Source organism: Maniola hyperantus, chromosome 9 (genome assembly GCF_902806685.2).
Source record: "Maniola hyperantus chromosome 9, iAphHyp1.2, whole genome shotgun sequence".
Classification (NCBI taxonomy): domain Eukaryota; kingdom Metazoa; phylum Arthropoda; class Insecta; order Lepidoptera; family Nymphalidae; genus Maniola; species Maniola hyperantus.
This window is the reverse complement of record NC_048544.1, coordinates 15870579-15891404: the sequence shown is the minus strand read 5'-3', so window position 1 is coordinate 15891404 and position 20826 is coordinate 15870579. Positions and strand designations below refer to the sequence as shown.

Genomic DNA, 20826 nt, shown 5'->3' with positions numbered 1-20826 from the left:
TGCATCTACGGTAATTACCGTGTACATGGAAACACTGCTTGTACCTATGTAAGTTGTATGTATTTTTGAAAAAAACCAGTTACACGCTAAGGGGAAAAAAATAGGTTAGCTGCGTCTCTGTTTATCACATTAGTAACTTTATCTGTGCCCTCTTTTTAGTGTGAATGAGAAAGCAAACGTTCCTGTATCTACCTTTATTACTCTATCTACGCCTTCGACTAATAAATTAGAGTGAGACCCCGGGTGGTATCCGTCCTCTCGTTCTCGCTCAGCAGTCGAAGCGAAAGGGTGAATTGAAACTCAGAGATGGGAGCACAGTGGGTGTATTGTAACTCGTACAAGCGACAACATCAGTTGCAGGGGCACGTTCACTTGTACTTGAGCGGCGTGTGCCGACGCGCGGCGCCGCGTGCCGCCCGCGCCGTGCCGCCCGCGCCCGCGCCGTGCCGCTCGCGCCACTCCGCCTCCAGCCGCACGAACGCGCCGCCTGTCACCACTACAACACTACACAATTGTTGCTGATGCTACAACACCTACCTTCTACTCTTGATAACTCCATCATGTCTCTATACTCTACACGGAAACATGTTAGTATGGGGATGGGCCTCTCTCTGTTACGTAATGCCATATAAATGACAGAGACGAAAATCTCATTTTGAGTCGACATAAATAAGATTATTCACAATCTAAGCCCCCCTACTAGCAAAAATTGTCTGTCAGATAAAGTTGAGACGCGCGCCCGGAAGCAGTCCGCTCGTACATTTTTGCACCACGCATGGCATTCACTAACCGACAGTTTGATAGATTTGTCTATTTTGCACCACGCATGGCATTCACTAACCGACAGTTTGATAGATTTGTCTATTTTGCACCACGCATGGCATTCACTAACCGACAGTTTGATAGATTTGTCTATTTTGCACCACGCATGGCATTCACTAACCGACAGTTTGATAGATTTGTCTATTTGCACCACGCATGGCATTCACTAACCGACAGTTTGATAGATTTGTCTATTTTGCACCACGCATGGCATTCACTAACCGACAGTTTGATAGATTTGTCTATTTTGCACCACGCATGGCATTCACTAACCGACAGTTTGATAGATTTGTCTATTTTGCACCACGCATGGCATTCACTAACCGACAGTTTGATAGATTTGTCTATTTTGCACTCAAGTCTGAGTAGTTCTCACGCGGCACAAGAGTTCATTCACCCCGCTCGGTCGAAGCAGGAGGCAGCAGGCAGCAGGCAGCAGGCAGGGGTGCCACACTCAGGGGCCTTCAACCGACTGCTTGTTAGTTACGCTCTTCACTTTTAATAACTTTTTTTACAGTTGACATTTCTCTACCATGTTGCAACTTGCAGTCGAGTCTTATAATAATATTTAGGACTTTGTACTAAAAGAGGATGCTTATTTTTTGTAATCGATAAACTTTGAAACCACTGAACTGATGACCAAAAGACTTGGGGTAACATTTTATATATAAATATATAACTCCGATAGAAGCTGGGCGGATCAGCTAGTATGCAATAAAAATACCTAATCATTCAACCCTCTCGGTAAAATCCGAGTAATCTCGCTCGCTTCTACTTTGTTGCGTTTTTGACATTGTCAGCTAGTGGGTAAGGGTATAGTTAGTAGGCACCGACCGGGATGCGCGCGCGTCTTGGACGCGTGGTGGTGGCGACGCACGAGCGCGGCGCGCATGTGCGTGGCAGCGCGCTCCTCGAAGCGGCGCTGGCCGTCCTGGTTGCTGCGCGCCGACTGCGTGCACAGCCACACGCGCCCCGACACGCGCCCGCCGCGACGCGCCCTGCACGCCACGAGCCACGCAACATACATAAGTTGTCAACGTCAAAAGAATCAAGTCAGCAACAAAGGAGGGAGTCTCACATGGTCCTGGCGGGTGGTGGCGGCGGACGCACGCGCGCGCGCGACTGGCGCGGCGCGTCCTCGTCGCTGGCGCCGCTGTCGGAGCTCTGGTCGCTGCGCTCGGAGTCGGACGGCGCCTCGCTGCCCGCGCCCTCGCCGTCCTCCGCGCACGCCGCGCCGCCGGCACCTTGCTTGGCACACAAGCCCACATCTTCAACACTACTTAGCACACCCAGTGCTCGACTAGTGACCGCACGATCTACTCGATGATGCAACTCTACCGTGGCAGGCTAAACGAGCTTTTACACTAATTCGTGAAGTGATAAGAAAATACTAATTGTCCAGACGGTAGACAGTACAACTATTGAGTTAACCAACTTTACCTACGAGAGATTTGACATATTTTTGCACGGCCATCTCCAAACCGAGAATCGCGAACTGAAGCAAAGTAAAGCTAAACTAGCCAATTATACTAATACTACTTACTTGAAATTTCAATTGAACTAAACTTAAGATTATGTAAAGCGTAAATGCGCATTTTAGTTTGGTCCTTCGAGCCGGACTCACCTTATTTTTCGGAGACTCTTCTTTGGCCGGCTTCGGCTTGCCCTCGCGCGTCTCGGGGGACGCACAAACGCCACTCGAGCCGCAGCCGGCCAGCGACTGCGCGGACGCGCGAGTCGTACCCAATACAGGTGAGCCAGGCCGCGCGTTCGCTGTGCATGTGTCCATTTTCACGGGATGCATGTTTCGACGCGAGTACTTTGTAACTATGGCTATTTTGCATTTGCAGCTAGGTATTGTACTAGTGGCAAACGCTGACAGTTGCTTGGCGAAGCTTTGTCGTTATTTAATCGACGATGAACCGCTGTGGTACTTACTGGGAAATATTTCCGATCTCTCCATGTTTCAAATTTTTTGTAAGCCGATTAATCGACGAGGTATTTTTTCACGAGCCTAACATTCGCCCCATAATATGGCATTTAAACGAAATTGTACAACTATGTACTTGAATCTGAAAACGTAATCATAAATCAGAACAGGTTTCCGCTAAACTCTTTGCAGTCAAAAGTAGAAGCCGCTTGCAGATTTTTAAATGAAAACATACTCATATATATGGGTATTATAGGTAGGTACCTAGGTAGGCACCAATTTTCGCAGGAAAGAAACTGCGTCGTGAAGAAAGACCTCGTATTCATAATTAGAATAGCATTTATATACATTAGGCCAATGTGGAGAGCGTATTTACAGCGGTTTTGAATTTTATTTTACGCAACCAGCGAGGGAGACGACGTGCTAAAGGCATAGATTCATTTCTTATCACGTATGTTTACGTCTATGGACTGCGACCGTTTTAAAGGTTAAATATTTAAGCTAAACATAAGCTGATTTATTTATCGATTGATTGAAGTTCAATGGTTTCGAGTAATAATCAATTGCTCAATCATAATAACATTTACTTTAGCGATAGCACATCGTCTAGATTCCTCTTAACAGTGGGTGTAAGATAGCGCCTAGTCTCACGGTTGAACTTGTTATTGCTGGTGTAGAGCTTCCCGAGCAGGCCGAGCGGCTGCCGCGGCGGCGCCAGCTGGATGCCCTCCCACCAGAACACCTCCTTGCACTGCAGCCGACCGCCTGACTCGTCACCCGAATCTGTTTAAAAAACATTCCTAAAGCAACAAAGCACAGAACAGATTATAGGACAGTACAGTATGTAGCTTTGTGGGTATTTTTGTGTTGGCTTATTGGTGTCCTCTTGACTGCCAAAATATTCAATCAACAAATAAGGTATCGTTGGCTTTGTTTTAGATGTCTGAGTGTCATCCACCTCAAGTCTCACGATATGATGAATATGACCTTAAAATATACGTCTGAAAAAATAGCGTTGTTTTATTGAGTTTGGTTTAAATGATTATGTATATTCCAAAATAATATATTATAGTTAACCAGCTGATACATGCACGCAACTTCGTCCACGTAGATTTTGTTTTTAAAATCCGTGGGAACTCTTTGATTTTGCGATATAAAAAGTAGCATACGTATGTCACTCTCCAGGTCTATATCCATGCAAAAACCACATATCGGATTCATAATATGGATAGTGATTTGTATACATACCCGGCTCGACGGACAAAAGAATAACACGAATATGAATCGTTCGGCCGTGGTGGTAGTTTTAAGAAGTAGTAAATTTAGATTACTAAGCTAGACCTCTGGGCACGAGCTTGGTGAGCCGCTCGGGGAACATGAGCTGTGGCGGGCGCATGGCGATGATGTCGCGGAAGCTGCCGTACAGCCCCAGCACGGCCGCGTCGCCCGCCAGGCGCTCGTCCGGCAAGTGCTCGCGGAACTGGCAACCCTGAGCAGATACACGAAGATCATACCTACTGCAAGCTGCAGTTGGTTTCACAACTAAACGATAGTGGAGGAGAGGCGTCTGCACACAAGTCATGGATGTTTCATCAGTTAGTTCGGAGAGGTCAGTCGGTTACCGTGTTCCTGGTGAGGGTCTCGAAGCGGTAGGCGCGCTCGCCGCAGCAGGCGTGGCGGCCGGCGGCGAGCGGCGCGCGGCCCTCGCGCGCGAACATGTGCGGGCCCTGCTCGTGGTGCGAACACCACTCCATCTGCACACACGAATCACTTCAATCCAGCGAGTACAATTATCATGGTTCATACGCTTTATGTCGAAAATCGGAAATCTTACTAGAACCGAGTTGCATTCAAGTGTACTTAAGAATTTTGAAATTCGATTGAACCGTGTCCAATTCTGCTGTTCAGGAAAGATTCTACTTATAGTGTACGAAGGTAGAATTAAAGGCATAAGAATTTTATGTGTACTCTTGCACGAACCTTCAAATGAGTAGCATGTCAGTTAAACGTACAATGCTATACTTACAGGAAACATTCACGGATAGTGTAGTGTGTCGGAGCATATCTAGGCTAAAGATTCTGTTGAAGGAATGTTATGGTCGCCAAGTGTTCTAGGACTGAGGAGGATTAGGTGGTGAGTGCGCCTGTCGGGCAGACACCACGGGCACCTGGTAGGCCGGGAAGAAGGAGTCGCAGAGCTGGCAGCGCAGGAAGTGGCAGTCGGCCCACAGGCGCCAGTACACGCGCCGCCACGAACGCTGCTCGCCGAACAGCCACGTGATGTACTCGTTCAGGCTCCACGATACATCCCTTGCATTTCCAATCACGCAATTATTTCATTTTATTACAACAATAACATCAAATAAGTTTGTTACAAATTCACAAATTTGAATAAAATTGATATTCTAAAATCGATATAATAATAATTTCGATGTGATATAGCTTGAGGATGTGACCAATGACCATAGTTGTGGAAAATGAATGGTTAGGTAGAGAGTTGATTCTGTGTGTTGAGTTCGCGTACTTGGTGTGCGAGGAGATGACGTTGCCGCGTCGGTCGATGCGCATGCTGGCGGGCTGGCACGGCACCTGCTCCGCGATGTGCCGCCCGAGGAGCTTGTTGCATCTGTAATCATTTCCTAATCAAAACTTTAACTAAAGCAGAGACTAGATAGGTATCTACGTACATAGAATGAAAACCTTAGAATTGAGATGCGTTGAATGTGTTATGACACAATCATTTTTGCAGTTAAGTGAACTTACTTACTGAACCTTAACTTTTCCTGGAATCGGAAAAGTTAAAGTTCAGGAAGTTAAAGACTAACGCCCCTAGAATAGCAAACATTGACTGTCGAACGCAGGAGTATGATAAGCTCGACGTTACTTGCTGCACTTGAAGAGCGTGGCGAGCGTGGCGTGGTGGCCGCGCAGGTTCTCGGGCACGAGCTCGGCGAGTGACAGGATCATCTTGCAGTAGAGCCGGGACTGGATCTTGTCCTTGCGGTCGCGGATCTGACTATCGAACGCAGGAGTATGACAAGCTGGACGTTACTTGCTGCACTTGAAGAGCGTGGCGTGGTGGCCGCGCAGGTTCTCGGGCACGAGCTCGGCGAGTGACAGGATCATCTTGCAGTAGAGCCGGGACTGGATCTTGTCCTTGCGGTCGCGGATCTGACTATCGAACGCAGGAGTATGACAAGCTGGACGTTACTTGCTGCACTTGAAGAGCGTGGCGTGGTGGCCGCGCAGGTTCTCGGGCACGAGCTCGGCGAGTGACAGGATCATCTTGCAGTAGAGCCGGGACTGGATCTTGTCCTTGCGGTCGCGGATCTGACTATCGAACGCAGGAGTATGACAAGCTGGACGTTACTTGCTGCACTTGAAGAGCGTGGCGTGGTGGCCGCGCAGGTTCTCGGGCACGAGCTCGGCGAGTGACAGGATCATCTTGCAGTAGAGCCGGGACTGGATCTTGTCCTTGCGGTCGCGGATCTGACTATCGAACGCAGGAGTATGACAAGCTCGACGTTACTTGCTGCACTTGAAGAGCGTGGCGTGGTGGCCGCGCAGGTTCTCGGGCACGGGCTCGGCGAGTGACAAGATCATCTTGCAGAAGAGCCGGGACTGGATCTTGTCCTTGCGGTCGCGGATCTGACTATCGAACGCAGGAGTATGACAAGCTCGACGTTACTTGCTGCACTTGAAGAGCGTGGCGAGCGTGGCGTGGTGGCCGCGCAGGTTCTCGGGCACGGGCTCGGCGAGTGACAGGATCATCTTGCAGTAGAGCCGGGACTGGATCTTGTCCTTGCGGTCGCGGATCTGACTATCGAACGCAGGAGTATGACAAGCTCGACGTTACTTGCTGCACTTGAAGAGCGTGGCGAGCGTGGCGTGGTGGCCGCGCAGGGTCTCGGGCACGAGCTCGGCGAGTGACAGGATCATCTTGCAGTAGAGCCGAGACTGGATCTTGTCCTTGCGGTCGCGGATCTAAGTATCGAACGCAGGAGTATGACAAGCTCGACGTTACTTGCTGCACTTGAAGAGCGTGGCGAGCGTGGCGTGGTGGCCGCGCAGGGTCTCGGGCACGGGCTCGGCGAGCGACAGGATCATCTTGCAGTAGAGCCGAGACTGGATCTTGTCCTTGCGGTCGCGGATCGCCTCGAGCTCTGCGTTGGTGTACATCGCTGCTAGTCTGCAAATATTCAGGAGCCAATACCTTTCAGACGTATTCATGGTTCGTAATGTTTTCTATTTAGTATAGTATTTTGTCATACCTGTTCAACAAGGCGTCGCTCAAGCAGGCCAGGTTAGTGGAAGTCTTGACGATGTCGTTCATGTGCGCGTGGCAGTAGATCAGACAGTCGTGCAACAGAGGCTCCATCTAACGGATTAATTCACTTAAACGCCCAAGAACAAATTAATAAAATATGCCGGGCCCAGCCAACAAATCCAAAATATAATTCCGGGGGAATTCTTTGGTTTTCCGGGATCAAAGGTAGCTTATGTTATTTCCCGACATGCAAACTCTCTCCGTCTCTTTTGTCAAAATCAGTTGAACATATATTCCGTGAAAAAATAGCAGACAGACAGACACACTTTCGGATTAATAATAAGTATGGAAGTATGGATATGGATAATTGGTGCGAAAAAATAATAAAACCCCACAATTGTATTGCGGCCCGCGCGCCGTTCGCTTGGCAACCCCTGTACTGTTTGACTACACAGACTAAAGGAAAAGATAGACAGGAAATAGGCTGTAAAAAATAACGAAAAACATAATGGAGTAAATACAAAAAAAAAAAAAACTGTCTTCGAAAACCACTACAAAGTAAAAAAAAATTTTTTTTTCTACACTTGTATGTAACTAACTATATTGAAGTCGGGCGAGCTTCACGCTTTGATTGCTAGTTTCTTTTATTATGTCGCCCGACTTCATACATACATACACGTGTACAAACAAAAAATATTTTTTATACTTTGTAGTGGTTTTGGAAGTCGGTTTTTAAATATTTTTTATTTTCTTTTAAACTTTTTAGTATAAGTAGTTGTGGCGAAACGAAACGTCTGTGACGCCAATGACGTATGTCATGTTTTGGCGGCATTCGAAAAGTGACAGATGTCAATACTGAGAATTATTCACGATTCGGTTTCCCGCGCTAGTCGTCACAAATATAATTATTGTTCTGAGAATTTAGATAATTATGTAGTATATTGTATATGTTAACCTGTGATATGTGAACTATAATTTGTACGTGCTATCTCGCTCATAATTAGCGCGTAATTTAGTACATGGCGCGGAGGCAACGACCAATAGGCGACGGACACGCGCTATGATTGGCCGAGTGAGATATTTCGCGCCATTCTAAAATAAGATCTTTGTGCAGGTACAGCGGCGTAACTTATAGTGGTATCTAGTACTGTAGATATAGAATTGGTTGATTGAAAAGCTGTGGCCAATAGTTACTCTTCGACGTCCTACTGCGGTGAAGTGGTCGCGGGTTCGGTTCCCGGCGGACTCACCTGCAGGAAGGAGGCGGACACGAGGATGGGCACGACGTTGTGCGCGTCCAGCAGCGGCCAGTCCGCCACCAGGATGCTGTCGCGCTTCACCCAGCGCATCAGCCACTCGAAGATCTGTTCAAAGCAATCTTTACAAATCATCCTCACCAGTATCAACCGTTAGACGTCCACCGCTGGACATATAGGACTTTCACACGCTACGGTCTTGTGCCACCTGAATCCAAGAGATCCATACGACTCGTTTCATATCCTTTGTCCACCTAGTGGGAGGGTTTCCTACGCTGCGTTTTCTGGTGCGAGGTCGCCATTCCAGCACCTGGGGAGTCCCACGACTATCGGATTTTCGAACTATGTGCCCTACAGTTCAGCTTCGCAACCCGTCGAGCTGTGTCGGTTACTCGTGGCTTTCCTGCGGATCGCAAATTACAAATAGTAGGTACCTTTTTAATCCAATAAACTTTTGCTCACATAAATTTATTCTCAAAATGTTTTTGAATACTCAAGCTAATCTACCGTCTCGGAACGTCTAGCTAGACTGAGAGGAATCAGTCCGAAAGTCGAGTCGCTCGGCCAAAGGTGTGGATTTTTCACAGCTAAACGGCTTAACCGGTTCTCATTCTAAAGTTTAAACATACCTAGCTAAGTATATTTTTATCATTAAAAAACCGGCCAAGTGCGAGTCAGGCTCGCGCAATGAGGGTTCCGTACTACAGTCGTATTTTTGCAACATTTTGCACGATAATTCAAAAACTATGATGCATAAAAATAAATAAAAATCTGTTTTAGAATGTACAGGTGAAGACCTTTCATATGATACCCCACTTGATATAGTCACTCACTTCGAAAGTTGAAAATACTAATTATTAGTTCATGACCACAATAGGCTACTTGACACTTTTTTTAAGTAGGTCTTAAATGGTTAATATTTGTCCTATTAGATCAAAAAAATTAACACTATATTTTTTTGCGCCCTAAAAACCGTAAAACTTTAATTTAAAAATATATTTTTCATAGACAGCTGAAAACACTGTCGGCCATGTTTGGCCTATTGATTATCTGTGCTCTGACGTCATGCATTTGTAAACAACAGCATAAACTTCCGTGACATAGGGATGACATTTCTTTGTTTACATATTTAATGACGTCACATCATGGCTGACAGCGTTTTCTGCGTTTCAAATAAAAATAAAAACTGTCTTTTTTAAAATTAGATTTATATATCCATCCTGCGTTTTTAATAATTGTTATTGATATATTTCGTTGTCTTAAGCAAAATACTATAATAAATAATCATTTATTGGACGAAATTAGATATGAGTCAAGTAGCCTATTAAATTTTTTGTGTGATCTAACCCTAAATTCACGGTTTTCAGATTTTTCCCCAAATGTCAGCTATAAGATCTACCTACCTGCCAAATTTCATGATTCTAGCTCAACGGGAAGTACCTTGTAGGTTTCTTGACAGACAGACAGACAGACAGTTCCGTTTTTCCTTTTGAGGTACGCAACCCTAAAAACAGCGGAACACCTCGTTCAGCCCTTTTCCTTCGAGCTGTACGATAAGTCAAGCTGCACATAGCCCGTGTACAACTGTACAGCACAGTACATTGAATATAATATGGTGTACAGTACTAACTACCACTTTTATATAATATAATATGGTGTACAGTGCTAACTATCACTTTTATATACGCAGTAGCCTGTATAAAGCGGTGAGCGTTGCCTGTATGTCGCAGTGCACGGAGATGTCCATGTCCTCGAGGCGCTGGCCGGCCGTCACGTCCGCGAAGTAGCCCATCTTGGACACCAGCAGCTTCTGCGCGCAGCGGAACTCCTTCTTCAGCCCCTTCACCTCGTCGCACACGTGGATCTCCACGTCCCCGCTAAATATCGACACGAAAAACGAAACTGTTCATCGTATAATGAGTTTTATGTTAACTGTGTTTTAGTTCGTACTTTACAAACTAAATCGAGTCAAAAAAGGTCGCACGTCTTCCGCGAAATGCTCGCGCGTTCTCGAGCATTCCCCTATAGCGGCTCTCAGCGTGGCATGTGCATTGTGCAATCCCGAGGAATCGCGCGGAAGGGAGGCGTCACAGTGCGGCATGAGCATTCCCCTATAGCGGCTCTCAGCGTGGCATGTGCATTGTACAATCCCAGAGGAATCGCGTGGAAGGGAGGCGTCACAGTGCGGCATGAGCATTCCCCTATAGCGGCTCTCAGCGTGGCATGTGCATTGTGCAATCCCGAGGAATCGCGTGGAAGGGAGGCGTCACAGTGCGGCATGAGCATTCCCCTATAGCGGCTCTCAGCGTGGCATGTGCATTGTACAATCCCAGAGGAATCGCGTGGAAGGGAGGCGTCACAGTGCGGCATGAGCATTCCCCTATAGCGGCTCTCAGCGTGGCATGTGCATTGTACAATCCCAGAGGAATCGCGTGGAAGGGAGGCGTCACAGTGCGGCATGAGCATTCCCCTATAGCGGCTCTCAGCGTGGCATGTGCATTGTACAATCCCAGAGGAATCGCGTGGAAGGGAGGCGTCACAGTGCGGCATGAGCATTCCCCTATAGCGGCTCTCAGCGTGGCATGTGCATTGTGCAATCCCGAGGAATCGCGTGGAAGGGAGGCGTCACAGTGCGGCATGAGCATTCCCCTATAGCGGCTCTCAGCGTGGCATGTGCATTGTACAATCCCAGAGGAATCGCGTGGAAGGGAGGCGTCACAGTGCGGCATGAGCATTCCCCTATAGCGGCTCTCAGCGTGGCATGTGCATTGTACAATCCCAGAGGAATCGCGTGGAAGGGAGGCGTCACAGTGCGGCATGAGCATTCCCCTATAGCGGCTCTCAGCGTGGCATGTGCATTGTACAATCCCAGAGGAATCGCGTGGAAGGGAGGCGTCACAATGCGGCATGAGCATTCCCCTATAGCGGCTCTCAGCGTGGCATGTGCATTGTACAATCCCAGAGGAATCGCGTGGAAGGGAGGCGTCACAGTGCGGCATGAGCATTCCCCTATAGCGGCTCTCAGCGTGGCATGTGCATTGTACAATCCCAGAGGAATCGCGTGGAAGGGAGGCGTCACAGTGCGGCATGAGCATTCCCCTATAGCGGCTCTCAGCGTGGCATGTGCATTGTGCAATCCCGAGGAATCGCGCGGAAGGGAGGCGTCACAGTGCGGCATGAGCATTCCCCTATAGCGGCTCTCAGCGTGGCATGTGCATTGTACAATCCCAGAGGAATCGCGTGGAAGGGAGGCGTCACAGTGCGGCATGAGCATTCCCCTATAGCGGCTCTCAGCGTGGCATGTGCATTGTACAATCCCAGAGGAATCGCGTGGAAGGGAGGCGTCACAGTGCGGCATGAGCATTCCCCTATAGCGGCTCTCAGCGTGGCATGTGCATTGTACAATCCCAGAGGAATCGCGTGGAAGGGAGGCGTCACAGTGCGGCATGAGCATTCCCCTATAGCGGCTCTCAGCGTGGCATGTGCATTGTACAATCCCAGAGGAATCGCGTGGAAGGGAGGCGTCACAATGCGGCATGAGCATTCCCCTATAGCGGCTCTCAGCGTGGCATGTGCATTGTACAATCCCAGAGGAATCGCGTGGAAGGGAGGCGTCACAGTGCGGCATGAGCATTCCCCTATAGCGGCTCTCAGCGTGGCATGTGCATTGTGCAATCCCAGAGGAATCGCGTGGAAGGGAGGCGTCACAGTGCGGCATGAGCATTCCCCTATAGCGGCTCTCAGCGTGGCATGTGCATTGTGCAATCCCGAGGAATCGCGCGGAAGGGAGGCGTCACAGTGCGGCATGAGCATTCCCCTATAGCGGCTCTCAGCGTGGCATGTGCATTGTACAATCCCAGAGGAATCGCGTGGAAGGGAGGCGTCACAGTGCGGCATGAGCATTCCCCTATAGCGGCTCTCAGCGTGGCATGTGCATTGTACAATCCCAGAGGAATCGCGTGGAAGGGAGGCGTCACAGTGCGGCATGAGCATTCCCCTATAGCGGCTCTCAGCGTGGCATGTGCATTGTGCAATCCCGAGGAATCGCGCGGAAGGGAGGCGTCACAGTGCGGCATGAGCATTCCCCTATAGCGGCTCTCAGCGTGGCATGTGCATTGTACAATCCCAGAGGAATCGCGTGGAAGGGAGGCGTCACAGTGCGGCATGAGCATTCCCCTATAGCGGCTCTCAGCGTGGCATGTGCATTGTGCAATCCCGAGGAATCGCGCGGAAGGGAGGCGTCACAGTGCGGCATGAGCATTCCCCTATAGCGGCTCTCAGCGTGGCATGTGCATTGTGCAATCCCGAGGAATCGCGTGGAAGGGAGGCGTCACAGTGCGGCATGAGCATTCCCCTATAGCGGCTCTCAGCGTGGCATGTGCATTGTACAATCCCAGAGGAATCGCGTGGAAGGGAGGCGTCACAGTGCGGCATGAGCATTCCCCTATAGCGGCTCTCAGCGTGGCATGTGCATTGTACAATCCCAGAGGAATCGCGCGGAAGGGAGGCGTCACAGTGCGGCATGAGCATTCCCCTATAGCGGCTCTCAGCGTGGCATGTGCATTGTGCAATCCCGAGGAATCGCGTGGAAGGGAGGCGTCACAGTGCGGCATGAGCATTCCCCTATAGCGGCTCTCAGCGTGGCATGTGCATTGTACAATCCCAGAGGAATCGCGTGGAAGGGAGGCGTCACAGTGCGGCATGAGCATTCCCCTATAGCGGCTCTCAGCGTGGCATGTGCATTGTACAATCCCAGAGGAATCGCGTGGAAGGGAGGCGTCACAGTGCGGCATGAGCATTCCCCTATAGCGGCTCTCAGCGTGGCATGTGCATTGTACAATCCCAGAGGAATCGCGTGGAAGGGAGGCGTCACAGTGCGGCATGAGCATTCCCCTATAGCGGCTCTCAGCGTGGCATGTGCATTGTGCAATCCCGAGGAATCGCGTGGAAGGGAGGCGTCACAGTGCGGCATGAGCATTCCCCTATAGCGGCTCTCAGCGTGGCATGTGCATTGTGCAATCCCGAGGAATCGCGTGGAAGGGAGGCGTCACAGTGCGGCATGAGCATTCCCCTATAGCGGCTCTCAGCGTGGCATGTGCATTGTACAATCCCAGAGGAATCGCGTGGAAGGGAGGCGTCACAGTGCGGCATGAGCATTCCCCTATAGCGGCTCTCAGCGTGGCATGTGCATTGTGCAATCCCGAGGAATCGCGTGGAAGGGAGGCGTCACAGTGCGGCATGAGCATTCCCCTATAGCGGCTCTCAGCGTGGCATGTGCATTGTGCAATCCCGAGGAATCGCGCGGAAGGGAGGCGTCACAGTGCGGCATGAGCATTCCCCTATAGCGGCTCTCAGCGTGGCATGTGCATTGTACAATCCCAGAGGAATCGCGTGGAAGGGAGGCGTCACAGTGCGGCATGAGCATTCCCCTATAGCGGCTCTCAGCGTGGCATGTGCATTGTACAATCCCAGAGGAATCGCGTGGAAGGGAGGCGTCACAGTGCGGCATGAGCATTCCCCTATAGCGGCTCTCAGCGTGGCATGTGCATTGTACAATCCCAGAGGAATCGCGTGGAAGGGAGGCGTCACAGTGCGGCATGAGCATTCCCCTATAGCGGCTCTCAGCGTGGCATGTGCATTGTGCAATCCCGAGGAATCGCGCGGAAGGGAGGCGTCACAGTGCGGCATGAGCATTCCCCTATAGCGGCTCTCAGCGTGGCATGTGCATTGTGCAATCCCGAGGAATCGCGTGGAAGGGAGGCGTCACAGTGCGGCATGAGCATTCCCCTATAGCGGCTCTCAGCGTGGCATGTGCATTGTACAATCCCAGAGGAATCGCGTGGAAGGGAGGCGTCACAGTGCGGCATGAGCATTCCCCTATAGCGGCTCTCAGCGTGGCATGTGCATTGTACAATCCCAGAGGAATCGCGTGGAAGGGAGGCGTCACAGTGCGGCATGAGCATTCCCCTATAGCGGCTCTCAGCGTGGCATGTGCATTGTGCAATCCCGAGGAATCGCGTGGAAGGGAGGCGTCACAGTGCGGCATGAGCATTCCCCTATAGCGGCTCTCAGCGTGGCATGTGCATTGTACAATCCCAGAGGAATCGCGTGGAAGGGAGGCGTCACAGTGCGGCATGAGCATTCCCCTATAGCGGCTCTCAGCGTGGCATGTGCATTGTACAATCCCAGAGGAATCGCGTGGAAGGGAGGCGTCACAATGCGGCATGAGCATTCCCCTATAGCGGCTCTCAGCGTGGCATGTGCATTGTGCAATCCCGAGGAATCGCGTGGAAGGGAGGCGTCACAGTGCGGCATGAGCATTCCCCTATAGCGGCTCTCAGCGTGGCATGTGCATTGTGCAATCCCGAGGAATCGCGTGGAAGGGAGGCGTCACAGTGCGGCATGAGCATTCCCCTATAGCGGCTCTCAGCGTGGCATGTGCATTGTACAATCCCAGAGGAATCGCGTGGAAGGGAGGCGTCACAGTGCGGCATGAGCATTCCCCTATAGCGGCTCTCAGCGTGGCATGTGCATTGTACAATCCCGAGGAATCGCGCGGAAGGGAGGCGTCACAATGCGGCATGAGCATTCCCCTATAGCGGCTCTCAGCGTGGCATGTGCATTGTACAATCCCAGAGGAATCGCGTGGAAGGGAGGCGTCACAGTGCGGCGTCGAGCGTCTCCCACTCTCCGCGAGAATGCGTGAGCAACGCGGGAATTCCGGCGCCTTCCCGCGCGACCATTCCCTTTCAATGTAAACTATTGAGGCTTACTGCCAAAGTGATTTTTCTAAAACAAAGTAGGTAGTTAGGTAAGTATAAAATAAAAATATTCTATAATTTGGTGTATTTTTTAATATTTCCGAAAGCTTACTCTTGTTTCTGGTTGGCGCGCTCCTGACTGGCGGCGACGGACGACTTGCGCCGCCCGAGACGATCCCTTGATTCCTTTTCATTGACGAACCCTTTGAAAATCATGTACTTATTACTTAGTCTAAGCTGGAAATATACTAGCGTGTTGTGACTCGTGACGCGTCAGAAGTATATCGGTTTCATACATATGGTATGGTAAGAATAATGAAATACCTAATAGGCTAGTTGACACTTTTTTTAAGTTGGTCTTAAATGGTTAATATTTGTCCTATTAGATCAAAAAAATTAACACTATATTTTTTTGCGCCCTAAAAACCGTAAAACTTTAATTTAAAAATATATTTTTCATAGACAGCTGAAAACACTGTCGGCCATGTTTGGCCTATTGATTATCTGTGCTCTGACGTCATGCATTTGTAAACAACAGCATAAACTTCCGTGACATATGGATGACATTTCTTTGTTTACATATTTAATGACGTCACATCATGGCTGACAGCGTTTTCTGCGTTTCAAATAAAAATAAAAACTGTCTTTTTTAAAATTGGATTTATATATCCATCCTGCGTTTTTAATAATTGTTATTGATATATTTCGTTGTCTTAAGCAAAATACTATAATAAATAATCATTTATTGGACGAAATTAGATATGAGTCAAGTAGCCTATTTATTTGTTTAAATATGGTTTGACAAGGAAAGACACGACACGAGGCGTCACTAAAGACCATTCACTATAACTTGTCCCCTGACGTTATGTTGGCACCATTACAAATCACACAATAATAAACCCTAAATCCTATGGAATAAAGCAAACAAACCAATGGTGCCAACATGACGGCAGGAGACGGTCTGTACACGCCACTCCACTCTAATGTAACGATATGCTGACGCGTCACGACACGCTAACTAGTATTGTTTTACATTAATTCCATTTGTGTAGTGTACAACACGGGCAAACCTCCGAAGCTCGCGGGTTTGTTGACGTCGGCGGAGGAAGCGGGCGGGCTCTTCTTGATGGTGGGCGCGTACACACTCGTCGTCTTCGCCGGCTTCTTGTAGCCCACCAGGTAGGGCAGAATGGAATCTAGTATTCCTTCGTTTATCACCTAAAGGTACAACATGTTTTTAAAATATGTATAGGTAAGTACGTTTTTAGGTAGGTATGAATAGCTGAAACATTTTGTGATCAAATTGGTACCTATACTAACTATGGCCGACAGCAGCGGCTGCTCCCAACTACTACAGGAATTACTTACGTCGTTAAGCTTGCAGTTGAGGTTGGCCTCCGTCCACACGCCGAGCATCTCCACGCGCGCCTCCCGCGGCAGCGAGCGTCTGCGGGCTTTACCTGCGAGGTGCAACTTCAGGAATTACTTACCTATTAAAATATTTTAATGAAAAGTTCAAAAATGACATTATTTGCAATAATTTAAAAAAAAAACATAGGGAATCGAAGTTGCGTGGAGACTATTAGCAAAAATTGCATCGCCACGCCGTGTTTGACAGATGAACACTTGCCCTCGATGTCAGTGCAGCTGTACCGCTTGTCGGCGCGCTCCGCCTCGCCGCCCGCGCCGCGCCGCTGCAGCGCCGCGTCGCTGCTGCTGCACAGCGCGCCGCGCGCGCCCAGCGCCACCTGCTGCAGCAGCTCGCGCTCCTGCTGCTCGATCACGTGGTTCAGCACGGTCAGCTTCGTCAACTCCTCCCAGTCTATCTTGGATCCCTCGTCTTCCTCGCCTTCCAAGTGCTCGTACACTTGGTAGGCAGTCTTCATGAAGTCGAAGAAGTCCTTCACGGTGATCACCTCGGCGGGGAGACTCGGTTTCGCGAGAGAACTTCTTCTCGATGCAGATTCGGACCGTGGCGTCGGACTGTTTACCCTTTTGCTGTCACTGTCTGCTCTTTGCATGAACATAGAAGCTGGATCAGTTTCGGGATTTGGACTTGCCATTTTTACAAAAAAATATTTATTCCAAATAGTCTTAACATTTAATGTAGGTACATGGATTCGTATCGATCTAACAGTTCCCCGTCCCACGTAGTGATTATATTATACTCTTTGCCTAGAAACGACTTTCTATTACAATATTACTGTGTAGGTACCTACTGTTCCTATGGTAGGTACCCAAAGAGTAAGTAGATAATCACTATGATGGTTAAAATGGCGCGTGAGGAGATAAATTTATGAGTTATACGCTTTTTGTATCTGAAAAATAATTCAAAATTCAATATGTTGATATGGTTTTCACTAAAGCAATAATCTCATGGCGAAACAATAAAAATTCAATTCAATTTAGTTATGATCTGTGCACAGACTACAGTGAAAACCATATCAACATATTGAATTTTGAATTATTTTTCAGATACAAAAAAGCGTATAACACGTAAAATTTATCTTTTCACGCGCCATTTTAACTTTTCCTGTCAAATTTCATGTCAAAACTACGATTTTAATCCTTTTGACAACTGTCCGTATTCAGACATTGATTCTTTCTGAGATTACTGGACTAGGTCTGTGCTTTCTGAGTGTATATTTTAAAGGGGAACCGTTGGGAACCGTTTACTAGAGTTAAAATGGCGCGTGAAGACTCATTTTGTACGGATTAACGGGATTAACCGTCAGAAGGTATTATAATATCTGTGATTAATTGTCAGTTTTCTGTCATTTTATGTGACGTTTGCGTTTATATATTAAAAAAATCTTGTCTTTGATCAAGTGATATGTCATAATGTCATATTGAGACATTGTATTGAGAGGTTTCGTATAATTAGTGTTGTTGAAAGAAGTAATAAATCGGTGGTAATAAATATGTCTCTAGCTGTATGTTATTATGGAAAGCGCCGGAGCCGAACATGACAAGAACGGATCGGTGGCTGAAACGTTCTGGAGGACTCCGCAGAGGGTGCCGGGCAGGCCTCGGACGGTCGAGCGCGGCGAGGTTATGTCGAGCTCGTCGTACCAGCAGTTCCAGGCGTCCGTCAACGACGCCTGGGACCTGGGCGACGACGACGTCGTCTCCGGGATCGCGGACGCCAAGATATCCAAGGCCATATCGCAGACGGCGGCCCTGAACGTGATCAACTCGCATCGGAACGCGACCAAGGCGAGCGAGGCGGGACAGCCGCGCGCGGAGGTGGCGGCGGCGCGCAGGCCGGGCGGGGCCCCGCTGCGCCACTACCCGGGGCGGCCGCGGCCCGTGCGGCTGTCGGCGCTGGCGTCGCGCGACGACAGCAGCGAGAGCAAGCTGGAGCGCTTCCAGCAGCTGCTGCACAGCGCCGTGCTGGACCTGGACGAGCTCAAGCAACTCAGTTGGGCAGGAATACCCACTAAGGTGAGTCTCGTATTGTTGGGGGTTAGCTAGAGTGAATATTGAGGATGGCTGGAAGCAGAAAAGGGTCAGGCAAAGGTAATAGTGCACCCAAAACTAGTAGTCCAATCTGAACATGAGGCGTATGACTGTACGTTGTACAAAACATGTGTATGTAATCCTTAGTGTATGGCATCCTTAGGGCATTAACGAGGATGGTGAATGCCAATATTTTCTTTTAATATACATTCCAAAATGTCTTTCTAAAAGTAGGCCTGTAGAGGTTTTAACCACCATTCCTTAAAAACTTGATGCATGTGGAATTAAGATCGAAAAATAGACCCTACAATTTAAAATAATATATTATATCAAAAATTGTGGACCAGCAGGAATCAAACTCCTGGGATCGCGCCCGACGCTCTGACTACTCCACTACAGCACGCTTGCTGCAAGTGACGTCTGTGATATGTATGTTCACTCAGTACTGAAGCAACTTTTAATGGCCATCCCAGGAGGCGCAGGTTCCATTCCTGCCAGTTTGCAATTTTTGATATGTATTTAAAATTATTTAGAAATTTCCTTGAAGTGTAGACAAAACACTATAAAAGTTATAAAAATATAGATTGTATATCTTTAGATGAGCAAGCACATAGATAGGAGATTTTATAATAAGTAAATAAGTAAATTAATAAATAAAATGTTTTTAACTCAACCAACAAAAGGATCATATTGGTGTTGGTGAAACTTAAACCTATTTGTTAGTAAAATATCTATATCTACTTAAATTAGGACAGCATCAATTTAGTCACATTGACGGTTTATTCTTTTAAATAAAAGTTTTTTATTTATTTATTTATTTATTTTTATTTTTCATGTACCAAAATTGTAGTTACAAAGTAATAATAAATTAATTTTTAGCAATATCACCAAGATTGGAACGTCTACAGTCTACACTCACCAGTGGACTCTGATTGGACAGGCCCTACAGTTCACTGTGTTGTTGGCAGGCGCGAGCGGTTACGTGGCGTCTGCTGGCCGGCTACCTGCCCGCCAGCGCGGAGCGGCGCGCCGACACGCTGGAGCGCAAGCGCGCCGACTACCGCCACCTGGTGCGCCAGTATTACGACGCGGAGCGCGAGGAGGACACCTACCGCCAGATCCACATCGACATCCCGCGCATGAGCCCGCTCGTGGCGCTGTTCCAGCAGCCCACCGTGCAGGTGAGGAGGCTCACTGTCAAACCAGGAGCTAACCAGTGGAATTTCTGGAAATCCTTTTGATGAGGGTCTACATTAAAATGAATGCATATATGTGGTTTGGGCTGTATGTCGAAATCTCAGTCAATTTCTTCTGATGCGAATTAGATGAAAGGTCATATTATATTATTATGGTTACAAAATAATATAAATTGAAGATGTGTTAAAATAATTGAATAGTAGGTAGGTTGACTCAAAATGATTGTTTGCAAAATGCACACTACACTTTTCTTCTGAAAGCAGGTGTCATTGATTCCCAGGTAATGTTCGAGCGCATCCTCTACATCTGGGCGATCCGGCACCCTGCGTCGGGCTACGTGCAAGGCATCAACGACCTGGTCACGCCGTTCTTCATGGTGTTCCTGCAGGAGGCGGCTCCGGGCCAGGAGCTAGACAACTTCCCGCTGGACAGCCTGGCGCCACGGCAGCGTGACATCATCGAAGCCGACTCCTTCTGGTGCCTGTCCAAGTTCCTCGACAGCATCCAGGACAACTACATCTTCGCCCAACTCGGGATACAGTACAAGGTGAGCCAGTTATGTGCATATTATTCTTGTAATCTCTTCTATATAGAACTGGACAACAATGAAAAACTAAAACCTGACTTCTACTCAAAATTCCAGGATAGCAAGAAAGATAGGCTTTGATCTAATTGATAAAAAAGTCATATCGGAATTACCCAATAGAGGTATTGTGTTCCTCACCATTTTGTTTTATGGCATTATTCATGTTGGCTGCACTGTGCATGGTCTCACAGATTATCATACAGTACCTGTGACATTAAAAATATGTGAATAAATTGTGCTGCACAGGCTTATGAAGGAACTCTGCTCAAGATGTATATCATTCCAGACCATCAATTTTTCTTCCGGCAGCATCATGGAATTATAGAACAGATACACACTATACAGGGTATGCAGAACTTTTAGAGATGCAATGCTTGAACACAAAGAAAACTGCTCTTCTGCATTCCTTGATGTAAAGCAAGCGTTTGATAATGTGTGGCATACAGGACTACTGTTCAAAATTAAATCAATATACTACCTCATACATTCTTTGTATTATTGAAATTTTACCTGACCGATAGGATATTTCAAGTCAAGGATGTTGAATA

The 20826-nt window shown here is 48.2% G+C and overlaps 2 protein-coding genes across 3 annotated transcripts in view; one reads left to right on the top strand and one right to left on the bottom strand.

Annotated features, from left to right (window-relative positions):
• Positions 1-340: 340 nt before the first annotated feature.
• Positions 341-17294, bottom strand: LOC117985331 (SANT and BTB domain regulator of class switch recombination). The gene is made up of 17 exons (XM_069500571.1): positions 16661-17294; positions 16405-16490; positions 16107-16254; positions 15149-15239; positions 9993-10152; positions 8270-8383; positions 7024-7130; positions 6777-6941; positions 5277-5378; positions 4921-5062; positions 4375-4506; positions 4094-4241; positions 3404-3535; positions 2447-2595; positions 1901-2070; positions 1657-1820; positions 341-496 (listed from the first exon to the last, which is right to left on the bottom strand). Exons 1-17 carry the CDS (start codon positions 17097-17099, stop codon positions 369-371), a joined length of 2577 nt encoding a protein of 858 aa, XP_069356672.1. The 5' UTR covers positions 17100-17294; the 3' UTR covers positions 341-368.
• Positions 17295-17867: 573 nt separating this feature from the next.
• The window catches only part of Tbc1d22 (TBC1 domain family member 22), a 73781-nt gene continuing 70822 nt past the window's right edge, over positions 17868-20826 (top strand). For both annotated transcript variants that reach the window (XR_011237127.1, XM_069500916.1), the window contains exons 1-3: positions 17868-18480; positions 19464-19676; positions 19973-20239. Coding sequence is in view for 1 of the 2 variants with exons in the window: in XM_069500916.1 (XP_069357017.1) it covers positions 17980-18480; positions 19464-19676; positions 19973-20239 (981 nt within the window). In the remaining variant the exon portion in view is untranslated. The remainder of the gene's footprint in view (positions 18481-19463; positions 19677-19972; positions 20240-20826) is intronic.

Coding starts and splice junctions, on each gene's coding strand:
- LOC117985331 (XM_069500571.1), bottom strand. CDS start 17,099: ATGGCAAGTCCAAATCCCGAAACTGATCCAGCTTCTATGTTCATGCAA. Junction 5,379..6,776: donor ACGCTCTTCAAGTGCAGCAA/GTAACGTCGAGC, acceptor AAATGATTACAG/ATGCAACAAGCTCCTCGGGC. Junction 1,821..1,900: donor CCACCACCCGCCAGGACCAT/GTGAGACTCCCT, acceptor CGTGGCGTGCAG/GGCGCGTCGCGGCGGGCGCG.